General features: G+C 42.8%; 1 protein-coding gene across 1 annotated transcript in view; it reads left to right on the top strand.

Moving 5' to 3' along the window:
* MTOR (mechanistic target of rapamycin kinase) overlaps nucleotides 1-26,824 on the top strand; it is a 121,023-nt gene that overhangs the window by 19,580 nt on the left and 74,619 nt on the right. The window contains exons 14-25 of the mRNA XM_060088967.1: nucleotides 1,835-1,957; nucleotides 2,598-2,687; nucleotides 2,803-2,895; nucleotides 3,599-3,733; nucleotides 3,966-4,095; nucleotides 5,540-5,790; nucleotides 17,515-17,601; nucleotides 21,736-21,903; nucleotides 22,402-22,514; nucleotides 22,832-22,994; nucleotides 24,100-24,192; nucleotides 24,869-25,015. Coding sequence (XP_059944950.1) covers nucleotides 1,835-1,957; nucleotides 2,598-2,687; nucleotides 2,803-2,895; nucleotides 3,599-3,733; nucleotides 3,966-4,095; nucleotides 5,540-5,790; nucleotides 17,515-17,601; nucleotides 21,736-21,903; nucleotides 22,402-22,514; nucleotides 22,832-22,994; nucleotides 24,100-24,192; nucleotides 24,869-25,015 — 1,593 coding nt within the window. The remainder of the gene's footprint in view (nucleotides 1-1,834; nucleotides 1,958-2,597; nucleotides 2,688-2,802; nucleotides 2,896-3,598; nucleotides 3,734-3,965; nucleotides 4,096-5,539; nucleotides 5,791-17,514; nucleotides 17,602-21,735; nucleotides 21,904-22,401; nucleotides 22,515-22,831; nucleotides 22,995-24,099; nucleotides 24,193-24,868; nucleotides 25,016-26,824) is intronic.

Below are 26,824 nucleotides of genomic sequence, written 5' to 3'. Positions count from 1 at the left end.
CAGACAACAGATGTTTTGAGCACCTTCTGTGTTCCAAATACTGCTGGGTTCTGGAAGCATGCCAGTGAACAAGGCAGGCATGGGCTGTGTCCTCAAGAAGCTTATAGTAATCTATCAGGCTATCCGTTTTTCTGATACTGGAAATTGTGAAGCATCATTAAATGAATTTACTATGTACTGAGCTTAGCCCTTGAAACTCCAGAATTTTATTTTATTTTATCTTTTCTGTTTTAACAGAATGCAGCAAATCTACAACAAAGGGAATGAATAAAACAAGTACAGCTTGGGGAAAAATTTTTAATAATTTTTCTTGTTTTTAAACTTTGATACAGATTTCCCCAAGTTGAATTGTACATTTTCATGCCTTGGTAAGGGACCTTACCTAAATGTGCTTTGATCTATTCTTGGTGTCTTGCTCATCAAGGTGGGCATTGGGTATTGTTATTAGGGTGCAGTGGCGCTCTTTGGCTCTGGAGTAAATTGGGGGCTGTTTGATCTGGCCCTGCACTGTCCCAGAGAGTTGTGCTCTCCTCACTGGTACCCATTTCCCTGCAGACAGCCATCTCTTGAAGTTATGCTTCTGTTCTCAGAATCCTTCTCCATCCCCTCTCACTGCTGTATGCTGTGACCAGGTGAAAACAGACTGCCAAGGGGGTCCAGGAAATCAGGATTATTAAATCAATAATGTGAGACAAAACATAACATTAAATTGGAGACGACTCCTTTGGGTAGCTGAGTTAACACGAGCTTTGTTTCTCACTTTTCCCACTGTGCAGAGATTTCCTTCTGGCAACTTCAGCTCTCCAGAAGTCTGTCTATATTAAGTTGTTTATGTCTGTGTCACCAGGAGCATAACGTGATGATTTGCTGGTGTTTTCAGCGTGTCAGTTAGATCGCACATGTTATCTCTGTTCATTAAGGTCCAAGGGGATTCTATTGATATGATCCCTAACTGTTTGGGTTTGTCTAGAGGTGCCCAAAACCACAACTGAGCATCAGTATTTCTTTCCACATCACAGCTGTTCTGACTAGTCTTCAATTCCATTGTCATTATTTATATGCACTGAGTGATTTGCTGTCTGTACAGATATTTTTCTTGCAGAGAGCCCTTCCTTCATTCTTTTTTTTTTTCAATTAATAAATTATTTTATTTTTTGGCTGCATTGGGTCTTCATTGCTGCACGCGGGCTTTCTCTAGTTGCAGCGAGCAGGGGCTACTCTTCGTTGTGGTGCGCAGGCTTCTCATTGCAGTGGCTTCTCTTGCTGCGGAGTGCTGGCTCTAGACACGTGGGCTTCAGTAGTTGTGGCACACAGGCTCAGTAGTTGTGGCTCGCGGGCTCTAGAGTGCAGGCGCAGTAGTTGTTGCTCACAGGCTTAGTTGCTCCACGACATGTGGGATCTTCCTGGATCGGGGCTCGAACCCATGTCCCCTGCATTAGCAGGAGGACTCTCAACCACTGCGCCACCAGGGAAGCCCCCCGCTTCATTCTTTATTTTTGCAAAACCCTGCTCACAGCCAGCCCTGTTGGTTTTCTCCGTCTTCTGTGACTGTCTACACTGTTAAAAGCTATGCTTTGCAGAGGGCTGAGGGACCTTGGAATACTGTGACAGAAGGAGAAAGGGCCGGTTTCAGTTTTTCCTCCGGTCACTGCTGTATCCAGGACTGTTCCGTGAGCTGCAGAGATGGCCTTGCTTGTGGAGTATCTAGCAGCTCCTTGATCTGCAGTGGAGTTCTGATTCCTTCCTCTAGTCCCGCGCCTCATTCTTGCTTCAAACACACAGTCCCTCTCGAATTTCCTCTGCCGTAGTCGTAGTAAGCCTTTCTTCCCTACAGATTTTGACAGAGCTGGAGCACAGCGGCATTGGAAGAATCAAGGAACAGAGTGCCCGCATGCTGGGGCACCTGGTCTCCAATGCCCCCCGGCTCATCCGCCCCTACATGGAGCCTATTCTGAAGGTAATGTGCAACAGACAGAGACTGGTACTTTCTCTCCAGGATGTCTTGGGATGATGGGAGTGTTTCGGTGCTCACTGGTACACTGAACAAAGTAGATAATTTCTTTGGTCCCAGGCTCACAGACAAGGGCCACATCAAGCACCCTCAGTTCAAGAATACCAGGGATCTCACCAGTTGCAGGAAAGGGCTCTCCTTCTAAGAGATAAGATATGATGTTTCAAGCACCTCATCCAATGTGCTTGGAGAGGAGAAGTAAGATAGCGGCATAAAGTAGCTCCCCCAAAATGAAGAAAAATTGAGCTTTAAAATCTGAGTCAACCTTCAAGTCTATGTTAGACTTATGTGAAGTCTTTCACAACTTATGTGAATCTGGGTACATGATCACACAGATACAGTTTAGAGAAGGCATGGGAAATGTTTGTAGATCATGGCACTTCCCAGTTCCATCATACGTCAGGCTTGTGTGCAGTATGGACAAAGGCTTAAGAATCCACATTCCAGAGGAATCCTGGATTCATAAAGCCTTAGAAGTAATTTATCCATGACTGAGATGGTCTCTTGGGTGAATTTTACTTATGTGAAAAAAAGTTTTCTAGTAGACTCTAACCAGCATTCATTTTCTCATACCTTCTTTCCATAGGCTTTAATTTTGAAACTGAAAGATCCAGACCCTGATCCAAACCCAGGTGTGATCAATAATGTCTTGGCTACAATAGGAGAGTTGGCTCAGGTAAGGGGACAACTGCTTTTTCCATAGGATGGGAAGAATTATTTCACCTCTAATGAAGTCAAAATACTTCTTAATGCCATAATTTCTATCTACCACTTCCTTTTTCATTTTGTAGGTTAGTGGCCTAGAAATGAGGAAATGGGTTGATGAACTTTTTATTATCATCATGGACATGCTCCAGGACTCCTCTCTGTTGGCCAAAAGGCAGGCGAGTACCACTACTTTGTGTTTGAGAAGGATAGCCCCCATGAGGCCAGGGACCTCGTCTCTCTCAGTCACCTTAGTGTGCCCAGCCAGTAATGCCTAGCACTAGTAGGTACTCAGAAATATTTGTTGACTGAGTAAAAAGAAGAAAGACTTGGAGCTAGAATTAGCTTTCATCCTGACCCAGAGTCACTGTCAGTATCAGGGCTGACCAGTGCCATTTCCTCTAGACAGAAAAAAAAAAGAAAATGCAGGTCATCTATCAGAGCCCCGGCCCCTAAAGGGAAACAGAGAGTCTTGGCCTCTGGTTGTGGAGGGAAGTGGAGCTTCAGCTCACCCTCCCCCGGCCCTGGCTTCGCTTTGGTCATCGAGGTCATTAGGTGACTAGACTGAAAGTAAGAACAACCTTAATTTCCTTTTGAGTCCGATTTCTCCTGTCAATCATCCGGGGTATAGAAGAACTATATACTTCTGAGAAAGGCGGGACTGTTCTTTACCTTTGATCCAGCGATTGTTGTGTGGGTTTGTAGCCTTGTTTTTATGTCCCAGCTCTCAGGATTTTGGTTTATGGTTAGTGCCTTTACTGGGCATTCTTTTCTTGTAATAGCCTCTAACACTTTGTTATAACCATTTAATGAAGAGTACGGAGTATCCTTTCTTTTCTCTCTTACTGGTGCTACAAACCATGTGATCTTTCACCTGTCCAGGTGGCTCTGTGGACCCTGGGACAGTTGGTGGCCAGCACTGGCTACGTGGTGGAGCCCTACAGGAAGTACCCCACATTGCTTGAGGTGCTGCTGAATTTCCTGAAGACTGAGCAGAACCAGGGTACACGGCGAGAGGTAGGAAACACCGCAAACTTGGTGTTTAAAGACTTTGCTGGGAGAATGGAGAGACGTTTGCGTCATTAACATGCTCTGACAGTACTGATGCGGCTTCCTGTCCCCTCCGTTTTGTCCCTGTAGCTGGTTGTGGGATGTGAATTGGGCATCATGGAACATGAGTATCCATGAGAGCTGTGGTAGTCGGGTGCTGTGGTGAATGTGTTCTTTTCCCCTCCCCTTTCCCACACAGGCTATACGTGTGTTAGGGCTCTTGGGGGCCTTGGATCCGTACAAGCACAAAGTGAACATTGGCATGATCGACCAGTCCCGGGATGCTTCTGCTGTCAGCCTGTCAGAATCCAAGTCAAGTCAGGATTCCTGTAAGTTGAGGAGAACCTTGAGTGGCTTGCCAAGTTCTTGCCTCACTAAGCCCTCACTGGCTGTGTTTAGAAAGAGCCTTGGGATGGATAACTGTGAAATTATTGCATATTGACTCACCTCGTGACTTTTGAATGGAACATCAGTAGTTTCCTCTTGAGTCACAGCAGGGGCGCTGCTTCCCAGTGTGTCCAGTCTTCCCGTTTGTCCAGGTTCTTTGTTAAAGGTCAACAGGCTATGTCTGTAGTCACTCTTTGGTGCTGATGAGAGAGACGTGAATTATCACCCCATCACCCTTGTTCATCTGTCATTCTTTGTTAGTGCATCTTTGATGTTTTCTATTCCCATGGCACCCAAGGAGGAAGAGGGTAGAATTTATTCTCCTTGTTTTAATTGATAGGGAAATCTGATGCTAAGGCTCAGAGGGTGTGGAAAAACTAGTAGCAATCAGGATCCAGGGCTCTTTCTTCCATCAAGTGGTCTAGCCTAGAGCTCCTTTGTCTTTAGATAAGTAGCCTAAGAGATTGGGTAGGGTGTGGGGATGCAGGCTTAACCCAGTGTCCATCAGGGCAGGCGTATTTCTCAAAGTGTGAAAGTTCAGTAGGGGTTCTCCCATCTAGTTCAGCAAAATGTTATTTTCCCCAAATAAAATAATTTGTTTCTGAACTCTGTGGATGGGATCATACTGCTTCCAGTTTGTTCTGTATATGAGAGAAGTGTGCCTGCAATGTTAATCCTGTCAGACCCACAGCCTTCGAGCAGAGCCTGAGCCACATCCTCCAGCCTTTCCTCTGTCCTCAGCAGTGCCAGTCATCCAGTCTCTTGGATGTTCTGGTTCTTAGCGTCCTTATTGTGCTGTTAAACCTCCACCCACCCGCATACCCTCCCCCCCTTCCACCGCCTTCCATACCCTCCTCCACCCCCAGTCCTTGAGATCCTTGTTGTTCAGATCAGGTAGCATTTGTTGTTAACTTCTCTGAATTCCCTAGGGGAACCAAGCAGCTGCTGAACAGATGTTTGCCTCATTTAATCCCCTTTATTTTCATTTGGCGGAGTAACTTTTTATTGATGGTTTCAGCTACTGAAGTTGTGAACTGGAATGGTAAGAAGCTAAATTAAACATAGCAAAAAAAAAAATTAAAAAAAATTAAAAAAATAAAAAAATAATAAATTAAACATAGCAATTTAAAGAAAACCCGTCATGTACTGTGTTAGGCTTTTGTAGTTTAGATAATAGGCAAGCCAAAAACTGTTTGTCCTTCACGGTGAGAGCCTACTCACTGGCTCCTAATATACCTGGTATTCCCAATGGTGTTAAAAGTATACCAGGCAGAGAGATATGAATGCTGGTGACCATCAGGAGGTTTTTTTGTTTGTCGGTAACCATGCTTCGTACAAAGTTAGAGTCATGTATAGCTCGTGATCCTCACCTTTGTTTGGTCCTAGCTGACTACAGCACCAGTGAGATGCTGGTCAACATGGGGAACCTGCCTCTGGACGAGTTCTACCCAGCCGTGTCCATGGTGGCCCTGATGCGCATCTTCCGAGACCAGTCCCTCTCTCACCATCACACCATGGTCGTCCAGGCCATCACCTTCATCTTCAAGTCCCTAGGGCTCAAGTGTGTGCAGTTCCTGCCCCAGGTCATGCCCACATTCCTGAATGTCATTCGAGTTTGTGACGGGGCCATCCGGGAAGTAAGTGGGTAAACCCCCAGCCCTTGCTCCCCCCTGCTCCCTGCTCCGTGCTCCGAGCCACGCCTGCATGCAAAGTCCATCTGTGCCCCAGCTTCCTAATAGTGTACTCTGCTGGCCGTTACGCCTAATGCCTTTCCTCCCCCTGAACTTCTAACACCTAAGTGTACAGGTGTAATCAGTTCAGCTCAACTTCCTGTTTTATACCTCAAAATGGCTAAAAGATGAGTGGCTGGAGGGGAGGCGGGGGGACAGTATTGTTATTCTTCGTAATCTACTGTGCAGTCCAATAATCTGGTGGAATATCCCACAGTGGATTTCTGGTTGCTTCGGCATGATTAGATTTAAGTCAAACGCTTAGTGGGAATACTACAGAGGTGCAGTTACAATGCTTCATAATGTCAGTTTGTCCAATTATTGTTGGTCCTAAGTTTGAGCACGTGGTGAGGTTGGTATGTATCAGATATCTCCATTGTAAAGTTACCTTTTTTCCTTAGTCATTAAGTAATGTGTGGGGTGATACTTTGAGACTGTGTGACTGTCCTATTCCCCAGCTACCTTTGACCCAATGATTTTAGCCACCATTAATGATCCTTGCTGGAATCAATTATCACGTTGGTTGCAAAATAATGACTTTTTAAAATTTATTTTTGGCTGTGTTGGATCTTTGTTGCTGCGTGTTGGCTTTTTCTAGTTGCGACGAGCGGGGCCTACTCTTTGTTGCGGTGTGCAGCCTTCTCATTGCAGTGGCTGCTCTTGTTGTGGAGCACAGGCTCTAGGTGCGTGGGCTTCAGTAGTTGTGGCTCATGGGCTCTAGAGCGCAGGCTCAGTAGTCGTGGCGCACAGGCTTAGTTGCTCTGTGGCATGTGTGATCTTCCCCAATCAGGGATCGAACCCGTGTCCCCTGCATTGGCAGGCGGTTTCTCAACCCTTGCGTCACCAGGGAAGCCCCTCCTTCTATTTTTAATAGCTGGCATTTTTCTGTAAAGAAGAATTTCCCCCTTTCCCTCCCTCTTTCTCTCTCTTGCTCTCTCTCTCTTTTTTCTTTTTTTTTCTCTGAACCATAGAGCATGCACGGTGGTTCTGTGATTACCATACCTGTACCACTACCAACAGTGATCCTACTGAATACAGTTCAAGGTGGCTTTGCAGTTCCTACTATCCTTAGAAAGTATTCCACAAGGTGTATGATCAGAGTACTGCGTTTTAAAGATCCTGGAATTAATTATTTTTTCTTCTGTGATTACATACTCAATTTGAGGTACATTCAGAGGAAATAGTATTTTTTTTAGAAAGTATATTTTCTAATTTTCTGCCTGGAATATACAAGCGCATTTTATTTTTACATAATCGACCTCATTGAATTCTTATTAATTCTAATAATTTACCTGTAAATTTTCCCAGGTTTTCACTCTAGCTAATCATATAGTCTGCAGAAAATAAAAAACAGTTTTGGCTTTTTTGTTTTGGTCGGTAAAGCAGTTGTTACTTTTCCTTACTGCTTTCCTAGGACCTTCACTGCAGTGCTGATTAGACTCTGTGATAGTGGAAACCTTTAATCTTGTTCCTGATTTTAATGGGACTAGTGTTAAGATTTCATCACTAAATATAATGTTTGCTGTAGGTTTTTTTTTTTAATCTTTATTGGAGTATAGTTGCTTTACAATATTGTATTAGTTTCTACTGTACAGCAAAGTGAATCAGCTATATGAATACGTATATATCCCCTCTATTTTGGATTTTTTCCCATTTAGGTCACCAGAGAGCACTGAGTAGAGTTCCCTGTGCTATACAGTAGGTTCTCATTAGTTATCTATTTTATACATAGTATCAATAGTGTATATATGTCAATCCCAGTCTCCCAGTACATTCCACTCCACCCCCCCTTCCTCCTTGGTATCCATACGTTTGTTCTCTACTAACATCTTTATTGGAGTATAATTGCTTTACAATGTTGTGTTAGTTTCTGCTGTATAACAGAGTGAATCAGCTATACATATATCCCCATATCTCCTCCCTCTTGCGTCTCCCTCGCACCCTCCCTATCCCACCCCTCTAGGTGGTCACAAAGCACCGAGCTGATCTCCCTGTGCTATGCAGCTGCTTCCCACTAGCTATCTATTTTACATTTGCTAGTGTATATATGTCAGTGCCACTCTCTCACTTCTTCCCAGTTTACCCTTCCCCCTCCCCGTGTCCTCAAGTCCATTCTCCACATCTGCGTCTTTATTTCTGTCCTGCTCCTAGGTTCATCAGAACCGTTTTATTTTATTTTTTAGATTCCATGTATATGTGTTAGCATATGGTATATTTTTTTTCCTGTTTCTGACTTAACTTCGCTCTGTATGACAAGTCTGTAGGTCCACAAGGGTTATAAATGTTCCCTTACAGTCTTATTTGCTAAAGAGTTTCTATCATGAATGCGTATTAGATTTATCAAATACCTTTTCTTTATCTCTTGTAATGATCATTTGGTTTTTCTCTTTTAACATGTTAATATATTTAATTACATTGATATATGTTTTAATGCTGAAGCATCCTTGATATCTTGTATCAAAACCATTTTGGTTATGATACAGTTTTTTAATACATTGATTTTATACCTAATATTTAATTTAGAATTTTTGCATCTGTATTCCTGAGTGGAATTAACCTGTAATTTTTTTTTTAAACTATAGGTTCAAAGATCTGTTTAGGTTTTCTGTTTCTTCTTGAGACAGTTTCAGTCACATTTTTCTAAGAAATTATTTGTTTTATCTAAGTAATAAACCTATTGGCATGAACTTGTTCACTATTCTTTTACTTTTTTTTTTTTTTTTTTTTTTTTGCGGTACGTGGGGCTCTCACTGTTGTGGCCTCTCCCACTGCAGACAGAGCACAGGCTCCAGATGCACAGGCTCAGCGGCCATGGCTCATGGGCCTAGCTGCTCCGCGACATGTGGGATCTTCCTGGACCGGGGCACGAACCTGCATCCCCTGCATCGGCAGGCGGACTCTCAACCACTGTGCCACCAGGGAAGCCCTGTTCTTTTACATTTTAATTTCTTGCTAGAGATTTGTCATCATATTTTTCTTTTTCAAAAAACCAACTTTTGCCTTTGTTTCTCTTATCTCATATCTTTGTTTCTGTGTCATTAATCTGCTCCTTACTATTACTTTCCTCCTATTTTCTTTTTTCTGCTTTTTTAAAAAAATTATTGTTTGAATATTAGCTCATCAATGGAGGATCTTTCTTCTTGCCTAAATGTAATCTGTTAAGGCTGTAAATTTAACTCCAAGTATTGTTTAATTGCATTTTAAAACTTTATTGAGATGAAATTTACATACCATAAAATTTACCCTTCTTAAGTAAAATTCAGTGATTTTTAGTATATTTACAGAGTTGCAACCATCACTACAATCTAATTTTGGAAAATTCCCATCACCCCAACAGAAACCTCCTACCCATTTGCAGTCATTTTCCATTCCTATCCCAACCGTAGACAACCACTAATCTACTTTCTGTCTCTGTAGATTTGCCTTTTCTGGGCATTTCGTAGAATTGGAAGCATACGTAGTTTTTTGTGTCTGGCTTCTTTCACTTTTGCGATTCGTCCATGCTGTAACATGTGTCAGTAGTTCATTCCTTTTTTATTGATGAAGAATAATGTAATATTTTCATTACTGTTCAGAAATAAGTATTTTCCAGTCTTTGTTATGATTTCTTTCATCATTGCGTTATTTAGAAGTGGATATTTTAATTTGCAAACATGGGATTTTAAATTTCTTTCTTGGATATCGGTTTCTAACTTAATTGCCTTGGGTTTATGACTCTTTGATGTGTGCTGAAACTGCCTTAACAGTCTAATGCTTGATTGTTTTTGGTTAATATTTCCTTTATGCTTGTGAATGGGGTGTGTTTGCTAATGTTTTACACAAGATTTTACATATGTTAATTAGATTTGAACTTGCTGTGTTCAAATATTTTGTATTGTTAATATTTGTTTGCTTAATCTATCAAGTACTGAGAGAAGTGAGATAAAAATCTCCTTTTATAATGATGGATTTATTAATTTCTCATAGTGTAGTCAATTCTAGTCAATTCTTTATATTTTGGGGATTATATTTTTAGGTGCATACACATTTTAAATCATCATATCTTCCTGGTAAACTGAATCTTTTATCATTTTACAATGACCCTTTCTATCTTTAATAATACCTTAAAATTTATTTTGCCTTATGTTAATTTAGCTATACCAGCTTTTTTTGGAGATGTATGTCTTTTCTTATCCTTTCACTTTTTTTTTTTTTTTTGGCTGTGTTGGGTCTTCGTTTCTGTGCGAGGGCTTTCTCTAATTGTGGCAAGCGGGGGCCACTCTTCATCGCGGTGCGCGGGCCTCTCACTATCGCGGCCTCTCGTTGCAGAGCACAGGTTCCAGACGCGCAGGCTCAGTAATTGTGGCTCACGGGCCTAGTTGCTCCGTGGCATGTGGGATCTTCCTAGAACAGGGCTCGAACCCGTGTCCCCTGCATTGGCAGGCAGATTCTCAACCACTGCGCCACCAGAGAAGCCCTATCCTTTCACTTTTGACTGTCTTATGACTTTTTGCTTTAGATGGGTATTTCATAATAATTTATATAATAATATAGCTAGATTATCTTTTTAATCTAATTTGAAAATCTTTGTCTTTCCATCAGTGCATTCAATCCAATTACATTTATTGTGATTGCTGATAAATTTAGGTTGATTTCCATCATCTTACATCGTGCTTTATTTTTGTCCTACTTTGTGTATTTATTTTCTTTCTTTTCTGTCTTTTTTGGGCTTGATTGAGCTTTCATTTTCTTATCTTTTGCCCTCTACTCTTTGGCCACCTTTAATTTCATTAAACATTTTGTAATGGAATATTTTAACCATAACAGATAGTAGACAATTTATATCAAATTCTCATACTCATCAACAATTATTTTATCAGTTTGGTTTCATCTTGTTACCCCCTACCCCCAACACACACACACACACACACACACACACACACACACACACACACACACACTTTCTTTCTGGGGTATTTTAAAGCAAATTCCAGATAACGTATTATTTCACCATTCAATTCTTTTTTTCCTTATATAACCACAATTACGACACCTACAAAATTAATGAAAATTCTTTAATATAATCTAATACCAGTCCTTCTTCAGATATCCTTGTTTGTCTTAAAATTTTTTTTTACATTGGATTATTCAGATCAGAATCCAAATAACATGGCATTTGGTTGACATGTCTAATTCTCTTTCTGTATCTTCTCCCTTTTCCCTCACTGTTTTTCTTTCCGTGCCATGTGTTTGTGGAAGAAACCAGGTCAGTTGTCCTACATAATCTTCCATTCTGGATTTGGCTGATTGTATCTTCAAGATGTCTTTTAAGTTTTTTTTGTAAACCGGTTAAATTTAGAGGCTTGATTAGATTCAGGTTCTATTCTTTCGGCAGGAAATACTTCATAGGTGGTACCATATACTTCCTATTTCAACATTTAATAAGCAGATATTTTCTAAATGATCCACTTCTAGTGATGTGAAGGTTAACCAGAGGATTCAGGTGCTGTGATTCTGCGTTCACCATCAGCCTTTCTCCCAGTCATTTTATCGTTTATTGATAATTGTTTCCGAGAACCATTATTTGAATAGCAACTGCAAAATGGCGGTTTTCTAATTCTGTTATTCCTTCTGGATTTATAAACTAGAAATCACCTATAAAGAACTCTGTGTCATCAACTGTTTAGTTAATGTGATGGATAGTTCGTGCAGGAAAGGCAGAATAAATGCATGATTCTTTCCTTTTATTCATCAGTTTTTCAGATTAATGAATCAAGTCCCTTGCAACCTCTTAAAAGTAACCCAGGCACCCCCCTCGACCCCCTGCCATTTTTTGGAGTATCATTAACAACTCATGGATATCTGTCCATCTATCTAGTGTTTCTATTCATTGAAGACAGTCTTCTTTTAATGATCTAATCATCCCACTCAACCTGGCTCTATGTTCTTTTAACATTGCCCAGTAATCTTAGTCTTTGATCACTTTCTTTCTTTCTGGCAAAAAAAAGCTATTTCAGCCTTAGCAAGTATACTTCACTCAAGCCTAGACTTAGCCACTTCCAAGGAGCTATGGTTTCTTCAAGTGAGAGATGGAACTTAGAGACTGCAGTTTGTGTGCTAGGGTGCTCATTGCTGCTGGTGTGTCATTGTTTCTAGGTCTTCTCAGTGAACAGAACTAGAAATATGTAATAATTTTTAAAAAGGAAAAAGTAATACATAACTTAATACTGATATTTCCAATTCAGATTTAAGATTAAAGAGTTTTTACTTCTTTGATTTTATACTTGTATCTCTTTTCTGTTACACTGAAAACCTTGATTCCTTGGTTCTGACGTCTCCGTAATTTCTTGCTTTATCTTGCAAAATATATGTATTTTTGTATACATATAAATAGTATATGACCAGTATTAGTATTAACAATATGAGTACTGAATGCAGTTCAAGGTCTTTTGCTATTTGTTATTGTTTTTAGGATGTGTCTTGTTGGGGATATACACCAAGATACTGTGTTCAAAGGCACTTGAAATAATTCTTTGAGTGATTGTGCAACCAACTTGGTTTATAGTTAAACTCATTTGTTCCTTTTTATTTTCAATTTTTAGAAATTTCTTGTGAGTTTTTCTAATTTAACTTTCATTCTAGTTATGTAAGACGTTAGCATAACTCAAGAGTCAAAACTATAAAATAAGATATATTCAGCAAGGACTACTAGCTTCCCTCCCCATTCTTATACCTTGTTTCTTCCTTCTTCTATCATTTACTATTGCTGCTATAACAAATCACCACCAATTTAGTAACTTGAAACAACACAAATGGATTATCTTACAGCTCTTTAGGTCATAAGTCTGGCATAGATCATACTGAACTACAGTCAGGGTGCCATTAAGACTGTGTTCCTTTCTGGAGGCTCTAGGGGGAACCCCTTTCCTTGCTTTTTCTAGCTTCTAGAGGCTGCCTGCATTCTTTGGCCTCCTTCCTCCATCTTCAAAGTCCGCAACATTGTATCTCTTTGACTCTCCTTTTTCCCTCAAATCTTTCTCTCTGAACATAACCAGGAAAGGTTCTCTGCTTTTAAGGACTCCTGTGATTAGATTGGGCCCACCCGGATAACCTCCCCATCTCAGTCCTGCTCCCTAATCACATCTGCAGAAGTCCCCTTTGTCATGTAAAGTAATTTATTCACAGGTTCTAGGGATTAGGACATGGACCTTTTTGGGTACCGAAATTCTGCCTACCACACTTCCCCCTAAGCTAACCAGTTTTATCAGTTTTTAAATTTATCTTTTCAGTGTTTATTTTTGAAAATATAAGGAAATATATTCCCCCACCTTCCTTCCTTAGAAGAATAACATAGTATAAACTTTCTGAATCTTACTTTTTTCCACTTTCACAGCAGCATATCCTGGAGTTCATGCCATAGCAGTATAGTGAGAATGTCTTCATTCCTTTAGAGGCAGTTGGTACTTCATTGTGTGAACATGCCACAGCTATTTGACCAGTCCCTATTGATGACTGTGTTTTTCCAGTCTTTGATATTTAAAATGATCCTGCAGTGAAAAGCTTTGTGTATACATCATTTTCACCTCTATTTCTTCTTGTACTTAAATGGCTTCACCTTTTACATTTAGATCTTTGAGCTCTTTGGAATATGTCCCAGTGTACAGTATGAGGAATGCATCCAATTTTATCTTTTTCACCCATAAAAGTTAACTTGCATACCTTATTTAACAAAGTCTGAAATTAGTCATTGTCTCCATCCTTTCCCTGAACAATATACAAAACTTAGAATGACTGATCAAAGTATTATATCTCCCTTCCCTCTTATGTTATTATCTAGTGTCACTTTTTTTAACTCCAAATTAAATGTTACTGTTATTTTATGCAGACAGTTTTTATATTTATCCCTTTTGCCACTTCATTTCTGTGTCCTATCTCAGAGCTTCCTCCTAGGACCATTTTCCTTCTCTCTAAGGCAAATTCTTTTTCTGAGCATCCATCAAAGTAAATGCTCTGTTTTTGTTTATCTGAAAAAAATCTTTATTTCACCAACTCTTATAAAATCTTTATTTAGCTGAGAATACAATTCTGGGTTCTCCTTCAGCTGTAGATATTATCCCACTGTTTTCTGACTTCTTTTGTTGCTGTTGAGAAATTATGATTCCTTTTCATGTAATCTCCCTTTTCTCTATGGCTGTTTCAGATCTTCTCATTTTTTTGGTTGTCCTGAAGTTTCACTATTGTAAGTCTAGATATGCATTTCTCTTTCTTATCCTGATGGGGATTTGTGGGCTTTCTGAATGTGAGGATTCCACCCTTCTATTTTTTCCTTCCAGAATTAGATTCAACATTTAGAGCTTCTCACTCTGTCCTTAATGTCTCTTAGTTTCTTATCCGTGTTGTTCATCTTTGTCTCTCAGAGATGTATTCTGGATATGTCTTCACATCCATTTTCTATTCACTGATTCTTTAGCTATGTCTTTTTGACCTGTCATTGAGTTTTTAGTTCCTACTACATTTTATAATTTCTAAAGTTATACTAGGTTCTTTCAAACAAAGTATTTTTGATAGTATCTTGTTCCTTACTCATTTTTTAAAAATATTTATTTATTTATTTATTTTATTTTTGGCTGCATTGTGTCTTTGTTGCTGCATGCGGGCTTTTCTCTGGTTGCAGCGAGCGGGGGCTCCTCTTCATTGTGGTGCGCGGGCTTCTTACTGCGGTGGGTTCTCTTGTTGTGGAGCACGGGCTCTAGGCACACGGGCTCAGTAGTTGTGGCCCACGGGCTCTAGAGCGAAGGCTCAGCAGTTGTGGCTCGTGGACTTAGTTGCTCTGCGGCATGTGAGATCTTCCCGGACCAGGGATTGAACCTGTGTCCCCTGCATTGGCAGGCAGATTCTTAACCACTGCGCCACCAGGGAAGCCCCCTTACTCATTTTTTTTATTCTCTTATTCCTTTAAGCATTTTAAACAGGTTTACTTTATATTTTCTATCCAATAATTCCAATATACATAAGGTTTTTGATGAGTCTAATTCTGTTGTTTATTGTTTCTGCTGAGTCATACTCGCAGCAAGTCTGTAAGTCTGTCCTTATGTGTTTTACAATTTTGGATCATGCATCATATTCAGCTGGACTTCCCCTGGAGCAGTTAATACTGGAATATCTGCTCTGAAGTTACGTCTCTCCAGAGAGGGCTTGCATTTGCTTCTACCAGGTGATCTAGGAGAACTTTTAGTTAGTGTCTTGGCTTAGAGTTTCTCAGGCCACACAGGTAGTTAAAATAACGCCCTAAACTCATATGAGAGTGGCCTGAAATTACAAACTCTTAGGAAGGCTTTTTTTTCCAACCTAGACCTCACATCAAGACTCACAGATTACTTTGTCTCCTTTGCCAGTGGACAGATTTGGGGGTAGGAGGTTTCACCATTTTTCTTGATATGTAGCTTTTTGAAGGTCTGGCTTTATGTGAAAGTTTCAGTTCTGATAATCTAATAACAACGTTTATCTTTTATGCATTACTTTTAGGCTTTTCATAGCAAGGGGATTTAGGAGGGCATCTAACCCACCATATTTTCAGGAACAAAGCTACGTGTTCTTTTAAAATACTAATGTTCAGGAGGGAAAAGAGAAAAAAGCTTGTGAAAGAATCTAAGGGAGAAGAAATGAGGTGGCTACTCGGGCCCCCTCCCTGGGGATGAGGCACCTGCCTGGGTGTATCCACTGACCCTTATGAATCAGCCACCGAGAGGCTGCCCCATGGACACCTCATATGAAGTGACAGCAAGGATCAGGAGGCTTTTGTCCTTTTGTCTCAGGGTTTCCCCTGACCTGCCATCCCCAATGCCCTGCTTTTCCTCCAGTTTAGATTTTCTACCTTCTTTCAGGTTCTGCATAACAAACGTTTATCTCAAAAACCATTGTATTTTAGAGTCTCCTGTCCCTTGATCTCTGTAATATACTTTCGTAGGGACCATTTCACAAAAACTGTCAGCAGTGATTCCATGAGGAGGTACCCAGGAGATAGGTAGGGGTGGCTCTACTGAGTTGAACCTGTGTGCCATGTGAGACCAGGTTCTAACCCCCTTAGAAGCCACTGGTGTCCCTGTCCTTAGAAATTAGTCCAAACTGTCTTTGAGCCCAGTCCTATGTGTCCTGTCAGTCTCACCTCTCCAGGTAATGAGTTCTATAAGTCCATTACTCACTATTTGAAACATACTTTTTATTTTTCCCCAACTTACCCAAGTTTTAAAATGTGGATAAGGGTGAAAATACATATGTACGAAATTATTCTTGTTAATGGAGGGCAGCAAAGGCATAGAGAGCTATAAAAATTGCGGGGTGGGTGAGGGGGAAAGGGAGGTTTACAGTATGATTTGCGACTTGATATTGACATGTAGCACTATCTGAGGATCATAACAAAATAAAAACTACACCCTGAAGACATCTTTAACCTGGAAAGGAGTTGGGATTTCTCTTACCTAAGCCGTCTTTATTCCCAACTTTATTTCGTGAATGGCATCTCTTAACAGTTGCAAGATACCAACCTAAATAGAATCTCCTAATCCCAGCCCTCTCTCAAGTTGCTTGCTGTTTTGGTTCACAGTTTCTTTCTTTCTTTTTTTTAAAAATTAATTTATTTTATTTATTATTATTTTTTTTTGGCTGCACTGGGTCTTTGTTGCTGCACACGGGCTTTCTCTAGTTGCGGCGAGCGGGGGCTACTCTTCGTTGCGGTGTGCGCGCTTCTCGTTGTGGTGGCTTCTCTTTTTCCGGAGCATGGGCTCTAGGCGCACGGGCTTTAGTAGTTGTGGCACACGGGCTCAGTAGTTGTGGCTTACAGGCTCTAGAGCCCAGGCTCAGTAGTTGTGGCGCACGGGCTTAGTTGCTCTGCAGCGTGTGGGCTCTTCCTGGACCAGGGCTCGAACCCGTGTCCCCTGCATTGGCAGGTGGATGCTTAACCACTGCGCCACCAGGGAAGTCCCCACAGTTTCTTAGAGACACAATTAACTAATTAATTAAGACCTAATTAATTGAGTTAATTACTATAAGTGAACCACAATACCCATAATAGTTAGCTGTATTTATTTTAGAAAGTAAGTGGTAGTGAATTAAGACTGAATAAACAAAAGATACATCTACAGTTAATTAAAAATTTCATGTCCATTTTTAAGTTTTCAGTGACTCCAGAAATCCTTCAATGATAGATGATGTTCACTGGGCATTTCACAGTATTTGTGTCCCTGTCCTAGTGCTTTCCAGGTATTAGCCCAGTTAGCTCTTACCACAAGCCTATGAGACAAGAACTGTTATCTCCCATTTTCCCACAGAAGAGGCTGAGTGCAGAGAGATTAAATGAAGGTCACAAAGCTAGTAGGTAACAGAAACAGTTCAGAACAGCTAGTCTGGCCCCGAAGCCCCTGCTGAGCAGAAACTGCCTCACCTGGTGAGTAAAGCCACTGACATATTTTTCAGCCCTCACCACCGTTACCACCGATGGTTTTAAGTCTCATTCTTTGAAGCTTATTCTCAGAAGAAAGGGTGGTGCAGAAACCGATTCCATAGTTGTCTTTATTCATTAGCGTGCACTTGGGGTAAGCCTGGGAGTTCTACCTCCTTCGTGGTGCCAACTTGCTGACCTCTTCTCTGTTTCAGTTTCTGTTCCAGCAGCTGGGAATGTTGGTGTCCTTTGTGAAGAGCCACATCAGGCCTTACATGGATGAAATAGTCACACTCATGAGAGTGAGTAGAAATTAATGCTTTGGCCTGTTCCTCACTGTTTGGGTCCAGGAGCATTCAGCAGCAGGTTTGGATGATGTGGACGTTTTTTTCATGGGTCATCATAGAGCCGTTATAACCTGAGGATAAAAAGTGGAGCAAGGTATCCCACTGGATTATGAAAGGGGGTGGAGGGGCTCTCGCTACAGGCTCCCAGGTACAAGAGTTCAAGCTGTAAAGTCTGAGGAGAAATCCTGAAGGAATTGTCCTGCCAGAAATAAACTGGAGTTCTTTGCCTCGCACACAGCACAGCAGTTTCACTTTAACATCACAACAGTGCTTTACTGTTCTCTCAAAAGTCCTCTTCCTTCCTGCCTGTAAAACCATGGCCTTAAGAGCGGATTGGGGATTGGGTTTTCCTGGGGCCATTAAATACGATGGACTGCTGTCAGGCTCTGAGGAAGGAGGTGATGCTTTTCCCTGCTACCTTCAAAAGCATAAATGCCGCCTTCTGACTGTAATAGTGTTGTGGTTTTTTTAAGTACATAAGTCTATTTATTTATGGCTGCGTTGGGTCTTTGTTGCTGCTGTGCAAGCTCTCGCTAGTTGCAGCGAGCTGGGGCTACTCTTCATTGTGATGCGTGGGCTTTTCATTGCGGTGGCTTCTCTTGTTGCGGAGCACGGGCTCTAGGCGCGACAGCTTCAGTAGTTGTGGCACGTGGGCTCAGTAGTTTTGGCACGCTGGCTCAGTAGTTGTGGCATGCGGGCTGTAGAGCGCAGGCTCAGTAGTTGTGGCACACGGGCTTAGTTGCTCCATGGCATGTGGGATCTCCCCGGACCAGGGCTCGAACCCGTGTCCCCTGCATTGGCAGGCGGATTCTTAACCACTGCACCACCAGGGAAGTCCCTGCAACAGTGTTTGAGAAGAGGCTCTCGTCCCCAATTTTTTTTTTTAAACATCTTTATTGGAGTATAATTGCTTTACAATGGTGTGTTAGTTTCTGCTTTACAACAAAGTGAATCAGTTATACATATACACATGTTCCCATATCTCTTCCCTCTTGCGTCTCCCTCCCTCCCACCCTCCCTATCCCACCCCTCTAGGTGGTCACAAAGCACCGAACTGATCTCCCTGTGCTGTGTGGCTGCTTCCCACTAGCTCTCTATTCTACGTTTGGTAGTGTATATATGTCCATGCCACTCTCTCAGTTTGTCACAGCTTACCCTTCCCCCTCCCCACATCCTCAAGTCCGTTCTCTAGTAGGTCTATGTCTCCATTCCCGTCTTACCCCTAGGTTCTTCATGACCTTTTTTTTTTTTTCTTAGATTCCGTATATATGTGTTAGCATACTGTATTTGTTTTTCTCTTTCTGACTTACTTCACTCTGTATGACAGACTCTAGGTCCATCCACCTCACTACAAATAACTCAATTTCGTTTCTTTTTATGGCTGAGTAATATTCCATTGTATTGCCATTGCCACATCTTCTTTATCCATTCATCCGATGATGGACGCTTAGGTTGCTTCCATTTGGTACATGACTCTTTTTGAATTATGGTTTTCTCAGGGGTATATGCCCAGTAGTGGGATTGCTGGGTCGTATGGTAGTTCTATTTGTAGTTTTTTAAGGAACCTCCATACTGTTCTCCATAGTGGCTGCATCAATTTACATTCCCACCAGCCGTGCAAGAGTGTTCCCTTTTCTCCACACCCTCTCCAGCATTTATTGTTTCTAGATTTTTTGATGATGGCCATTCTGACCGATGTGAGATGATCTCATTGTAGTTTTGATTTGCATTCCTCTAATGATTAGTGATGTTGAGCATCCTCTCATGTGTTTGTTGGCAATCTGTGTATCTTCTTTGGAGAAATGTCTGTTCAGGTCTAGGTGCAAAGGACTCCCCATTGATGGCAGTATCGTTTTTCTGTATTGGGGGTGAGAGGCTGCTTCCTACTGTTCTCTATAATTTCAGTGTCTCCGCTGGGGAGATTGCTTTGCAGAGATGGCTGTGTCCTCAAAGAACTGGAAGACAATTATTCCAGTGATTTTTGTTCTTCTACACCAGACCTTTGTAGTTAGCGTGGAAGAAGCAGCAGGACTAAAATGAAAGTGGCTGCCTTCAAAAACGGAACTTCCCCGAAAATGAGTCTCAGAACTGAAAAACTCCTATATGTATAAATAAGTAAAAGCTGCTGTGTTCCCTGCCTCCTGCCACAGGGGCCTCTGTACAGGAAGAGTTAGGCAGGATGCTAAAGAGCCTGCGGGTGGTGGTAAGGGAGTTGAGGGTGGGGCGGGGAAGGAGGAAGCAGTGCGCTCGGGGGTTGAAGCTGAAGTAATCTGTGACTTATTCCCCAAAAAGGACTTACGACAAAACATATAGGGGTTTGAGGCTGGGAGCCTTACATCTGCAAAATACAGCTTTCATTTCCTCCATGATAGAGAAGGTACCAACCGGGCTCTTCTTTGGCTCTTGATCCTGGGCATTTTAGTGAGCTCCTCCGAGCCCAGGAAGAGCTCGGGGCTTTGTGAACAGTGATCCAGCCGACATCCCTGGGGAGGCTGCCTGGTTTCTTTTTTTTTTTTTTTTTTTTTGTGGTATGCGGGCCTCTCACTGCTGTGGCCTCCCCCGCTGCGGAGCACAGGCTCCGGATGCGCAGGCCCAGCGGCCATGGCTCACGGGCCCAGCCGCTCCGCGGCATATGGGATCCTCCCAGACCGGGGCACGAACCCGTATCCCCTGCATCGGCAGGCGGACTCTCAACCACTGCGCCACCAGGGAGGCCCTGCCTGGTTTCTTTGACATAGAGAAAACCCTTTGTGAGGAGCCCCGATGACCCTGCAGTGGAAAGGTAGGCGGGCTTTCTCTAAAGAAGGCAGAGTGTGGTCCCACTGAATGAACATCAGACAAACCACGGAGGCCATAAAATTTGTAGTGTTTCTTTGTCGAAGCTTTTTATCTAGAGAAAATAGCTTTTTCAAAGAGAATACCTCTCTCCAAGCAGAGAGAAAGAAAGTTTTACCAGCACCTTTTAGTATAGATTTTTTTCGAAATGTTTTTACTTTTTAAACTACTATAATTTAAGAACAGTTTTTTTCTAAATAAAAATACCTTAGGCTTCTTTTAAAGCCTTCCATCTGAGGAGTTATCTTTTTTTTTTTTCACTGACTTCTACTCTGAATTAAATGGGGGCCCAAGAGTATTAATAAGCATATGTTGCCATCATTAAGTCTCCTACTCTGGAGGTTTTAAAGAAGGCAGTAGGCCACTGTCTTTCTGAATTGATTTGAAATGACAGCTTTTCCTGGAGTGAGAGACTTGGACCAATTTGCGTTGCAGTACCGAGACAGGATCTGGAGCCAGTTGGCCAAGTTTTTATTTTAGTCATTTATGTGGGATATAATTAGATGAATGTAGAAAAATGCTCCTCTTGTGGCACTCTCCAGGCCTGAAAATGGTTTGGGACAGATGTCAGATGCTGTTGAGCAAAGTCTAAATCCAAAAGGGCAGGAAATCTTGTTAACACTGAAGTCACCCTCTGGCAGAGCCCAGGCGCTACCCAAAGTGGGACCACCCCTAGACGGCTGGAGAGCTCCTAGAGTGATGCAGGCCTGGTTGTTCGTTCATTCTGCCAGGTGGGTGTGGGTGGCTGGAATACGCCAGGCGCTCTGCTAGATTCAGGGAGACAGAGATGGATCGGAGGGTTTCTTGCCCTTAACCAGCCTACAGTCGAGTAGAGGGAAGGCGGCAAAGAAACTTAAGTCTTACAGGTGCTAGAAGAGAGCAGAGTAGAGGGACCCACAGTGGATAATGGAAGGAGATAGGAGCGCCTTCTTAGGCCAAGAGAGGCCTGAGCCAGGTCTGGAAAGACAGATGGGCTTAGCTGAGCAAGGGGTGGGATTCTAAGCCGAGAGCAGCATGACCAAAGCACGGAGGAGCCCTGTAGCCTGGTGCTTTGGGGGAAATGCAGTTTAGTTGCTCACCGTGACTGACGTGGGATGCAGGGAGGCCTGGGGAGAGGAGGATAAGGAAGGAGCCCCATGGCACAGACCACGCTCGCTGCATTTGTGCATTTTGTTTTGGCTGTCTCAGTTCCTTCGTTCATATTTCAGCAGAAGGGCTGCCGACTTTGCTCCTCTGTCTCTGCCCTCTTTATAGGAATTCTGGGTCATGAACACCTCCATCCAGAGCACGATCATTCTTCTCATTGAGCAGATTGTGGTAGCTCTTGGGGGTGAATTTAAGCTCTACCTGCCCCAGCTGATCCCACACATGCTGCGAGTCTTCATGCATGACAACAGCTCAGGCCGCATCGTCTCCATCAAGGTGAGTAACCCGGGACATCCTCTGGAGAGATTTCCAGAGTCCATCAGAGTCCCTGGATGATCATCTAAGAGACCCTGTTCTGAGTGACGGGGATGCTCGGTCCGTAAGACTGACTCTAAAGAATACTGTAGTACCTGATGCGTGCAGTGTACGGTTTACAGAATGTTTCTAATCCTCTCTTGATTATCCTTATGTTTTGTCTCTTTTGATGGATTATTCTTGGTAAATATTTTATTTAGCATACCAGTTTTCTCTATTATCCAGCAATTGATTCCTTACCAGTTGAAATAAGTTCAGAGAAAGCAAAGTAACATGTAAGTGAAATAAAATGACGGGGAAAAGTGCTACCAAGAGAATGTAATTCGGAGCCATTTAATAAAGGCTTTTCAGAGTCCCCAAAGAATGTTGACTGATCCATACCACTGCCGCCCTTCAGGCACCTAGAGCCTTGATACCTGACTGTATTTGTTCATCGCCGTGCCTTTCTCCTTTCTGCAGTTGCTTGCTGCAATCCAGCTGTTTGGCGCCAACCTGGACGACTATCTGCATTTGTTATTGCCCCCTGTCGTGAAGTTGTTTGATGCCCCTGAAGTTCCATTGCCATCTCGAAAGTGAGCACCTACTCTTTAAGACTAACAGTTATCAAGCTTTGAATGTTTTGTTGAAAATGCCCTTTTCTTAAGTCCCCAGGCCATCTTTCTATTTTTTTGTTATTTCACCTCTCATTAGTTTAGTCCAGATATGTACCAGGTTTATGGAAATCTTCACTGTCCCCATCCCACAGGAATATGTGTTAGATCTCTGTACCCAAAATAATGTCAGAAGCCATTCCTTCCCGTTGGGTGCTGATTGTTAAGGTAGCCCTCAGCCACTTCTCTTACTCTTGGGCTGTGTGTTAGCAATTACTGTATGTCAGCGATTGTTGTAGGGCAGCGTTAGAGACAGTGGACCGCCTGACGGAGTCCCTGGATTTCACTGACTATGCCTCTCGGATCATTCACCCGATTGTGCGAACGCTGGACCAGAGCCCAGAACTCCGTCCCACAGCCATGGACACATTGTCCTCACTCGTGTTTCAGCTGGGGAAGAAGGTGAGGCAGGAGTCCTCGACACGCGCGCTCTTCTGCCTTTGCAGACTCCTCCGCTTGTTAGTCTGTAGGCCTCAGTCACTGACAAAGAGCTAGGAATTGTGCCTTTTTTTCCTTCTTTATTCAGCAAGTATTTATTGAGCCACCAGTGTGGGCTGAGTGCTGTTCTGGGGATAACGCTGTAAACAGAAAGATGTCCTTGTTCTCACAGAGCTTACATTCCAATGAAGCAAAGCTACGAGACATAATTTATCTCATAAGAGGGATGGGAGGGAGTAGGGAGAGATGCTGTTTCTTTAGAGGCAGACCTCTCTGATAAGGTAACATTTCAGCAGAGACCTAAGTAAAGGAAAGGCTCAACGCCAGGGAGCTGGCTGCAGGCAGAAGGATTAGCAGAGGCAAAGGTGCGAGATGGCAGCGTGCTTGAAGGGTGGGGGCAGCAGGAGGGCAGTGACTTCAGGGGAGGGAGCCGGGGGAAAGGGCTTTGAAAAGGGCATAGAGAGAACCTTGTAGAGGCTGTGCTGGTGGTAGGCATGGAAGCTAGGTATTGTGGCCAGTGGTCCTCAGAATGTGACCCCCGGACAAGCAGCATTAGCATCTACTTAGCTGGGTGCTCCTTAGAACTGCAGATTTTCACGCCTCACCCCAGACCTACCAAGCCAGCGATTCTGACTGTGGAGCCCAGCAATCTCTGGTTTCATATGCCTTCCAGGTGGTTCTGATGCCCACTAAAATTTGCACATCGCTGTTGTAGGCCATTATAGTTGGCTTTCTTTTCACTCTGAGCAAGACTAGAATTCTTTGGAAATTTTGAGCACAGGAGTACTGTGATCTGACCTAACATTTTTAAATGATTATTCTCAGTGCTGTGTGGAAGAATAGAGTGGGCCAAGAGGGGAAGCAGAGAGACCATTAAAATAAGAGGCTGTTGCAGTGACGCAGATGGAAGGTGATGGGGATGAGGATCATAGCACAAGGGGTAAAAAGTACCACAGAGCTAGTCCCAAACCCAGAAGTAGTAGCTGTAATGTGGTAGGGGTAATATTCTTTTTTCTATTTCCCACTCTCCAAAGTAATGGTTTCTGATCTGCTTCCTCTCTTGTTATAGTACCAAATTTTCATTCCAATGGTAAATAAAGTTCTGGTGCGACACCGAATCAACCATCAGCGCTATGATGTCCTCATCTGCAGGATTGTCAAGGTGCGCTGCGCTTTGTTTCTGTTTCCAAGTCCCGCATTGTCTTTCTCAATTGGTATTCTTGTAATCTTAGCAGTGGGGGTATATCTAGCTTTTTAGCTGTGAACTAGAGATTGGCAAACTTTTTCTGTCGAGATGGTAAATTTTTTCAGCTTTGTAGGCTATGTGGTCTCTGATGAAACTACTCAGCTCTGCCACTGCGGCCTCTAAGCAGCCATGTGCATATGTAAACGAATGAGCCTGATTGCGTTCCAGTAAAACTTTACTTATGGACACCAGAATATGATTCTCTAATAATTTTCACATGTTGCAGAATATCAATCTTCTTTCAATTTTTTTTCAATCATTAAAAAATGCAAAAACCATCCTTGGCTCTCAGGTCCTTCAAAAACAGGCGGCAGCTCCTTGCCGGCCCAGCTCTTCGTCATGTTTATGACTCACGGTTGTCTCACATTTGCCAGTTGCATGCTCATACTACTAAGTCAGTGCTTGTCAGTGGCCAGGAGTGACCAACACAGACTGGTCTCAGTGCGGAATACAGCCCACCTATGATTCATTCTGTCCATATGTGGAATCTTAACCTAAATCCTGGCTCTTCCCGAAGGTGTGACCCTCCCAAGGTTTAAGGATGTTTTCTAAACGGGGAGCAGCTTGTGGTTCTCTAAATCTCTGGTTGCAGGGATACACCCTTGCTGATGAAGAAGAGGACCCTTTGATTTACCAGCATCGGATGCTGCGGAGTGGCCAAGGGGATGCCTTGGCTAGCGGACCAGTGGAAACAGGACCCATGAAGAAACTGCACGTCAGCACCATCAACCTCCAAAAGGCAGGTCCATCGTTTCCTGGGGGGGCTTGGAAAGGAGAGCCCCTGCTCTTCTCTTTTGTTCAAAACTTTCAGCTCTTGCTGTCTTCTGTTTAAAACAACCAAAAACCAAGCATCTTTCTGAAAATCTAGATACCACGAACTTAGGTCATTTTATTTTTTCTCCAAGTATCTGAATTATACGGTTTTTTAATAGAAGGAAAATAAAGAACAAGGTGTCCTTTTGTGTCCCCTTGGAGCTTTGACAGTGGAATGCATTGTTGCAAATAGCATTCTCATTTTTTACAGGACCAGAACACAACCAGTGAGCCTCCTGGTTAGCACTGAGCCTGATGCAGGCCCTTTAAAGCAGTGCTTCTCAAACTTCTCAGACTCATTGGGCTTACCACATGCTAGGGAGCTTGTTGTTAAAATGCTTGTTCTGATTCAGGCCCAAGCTCAGGCCTTGATAGTCTCCATTTCTGACAAGCTCCCAAGTAATGCAGATGCCAGTGGTCCACGGACCACACTTGGAGTTGCAAGGTTTTAGATCTCTGCAGATCAGTACTGGATTCTCTATGCTGACCAAAGCCTGGGATATAACCAGCTTCTGATCATGTATGCCACCAGCTATGCACTTGAAAGTAGGCAGTTTCAAATCATCTCTAATGGACGGATCTAAACAGAGTAATCATATACTTCACTGACTTTGAAATAAATATACCAGGTTGCTTATTTTCCACATTTTGCATTAATCTTTAGTACTTCTAATGACTGTAAGCAGCTCCCAGTTTGAATTTCAATGTGGTAGTTTTCTTTATTAGCAGCTGATGCAACACAGCTGCATTTCATGTGTAGCAGCAGATAGAGGTCAAGAACTGGGCAGGGCTGGGTCCTAGTTGACTTGGTGTCTTCTTTTGGCCAAGCCCATAACGTTTTGCACACAGACCTGTGTGCGTGTGCTCACCCACAGCTTTGAAACACTGGCCTGTACTCCTGACATCAGTCTTTACCCACACAGACAGCTGCAGAGTGACCACTACTAAGAAACGTTTGATGATTTAAGATGAAAGTGGTAAAATACCCCTGGGTCATGAGCGCTGATGCTCTACCTCTGTGTGTTTTGTAACTGCTAGCCAAGACTTCAGGAGGAGAAAGGTCATCAACACCTGGCATTCCCAAGCAGTTGTTGAGGCCTCCATGCTGACACCTCACATTTGAGGGAGGGGCCAGACAAGGAGGCCAGATGCACATTTCTACCCAGATGTTTTCAGCCTGCCTGGGTTCAGAATGTCCTTCCAACCAGGCAGCTGTCCACTCAGCTTTAGGGCTTTGTTCTCTCTATTTTAGGAAATTCCCCAGTGGTCTAGTTTGCTTCCAGAAAGTTTTGCTTTCTACCCAGGACTTGGAAAAATAAGCATAACCTTTGCCAAACAGAAAAAAGAATCTCAGTCTGTCTCACCTGAGAGAACAGATCAAGTTAGAAAACCCTAAGTGGGCTTCCCTGGTGGTGCAGTGGTTGAGAGTCCACCTGCCGATGCAGGGGACACGGGTTCATGCCCCGGTCCGGGAAGATCCCACATGCCGCGGAGCGGCTGGGCCCGTGAGCCATGGCCGCTGAGCCTGCGCGTCCAGAGCTTGTGCACCGCAGCAGGAGAGGCCACAGCAGTGAGAGGCCCGCGTACCGCAAAAAAAAGAAAAAAACAAACCTAAGCCAAGCTCTCCACAGCTGACTCTCAGATCCATTTCATCGAAAAGTGAATTGTGCTTCTACATACTCATGTGATGATAATTAAGGATTGGTATATTTGTCAGTTTTAACCAGCTTTCAGA

This window comes from Mesoplodon densirostris, chromosome 2 (assembly GCF_025265405.1).
Source record: "Mesoplodon densirostris isolate mMesDen1 chromosome 2, mMesDen1 primary haplotype, whole genome shotgun sequence".
Lineage (NCBI taxonomy): Eukaryota > Metazoa > Chordata > Mammalia > Artiodactyla > Ziphiidae > Mesoplodon > Mesoplodon densirostris.
Note: the sequence above shows the minus strand (reverse complement) of the source record. Positions and strands in the feature narration are given on the sequence as shown.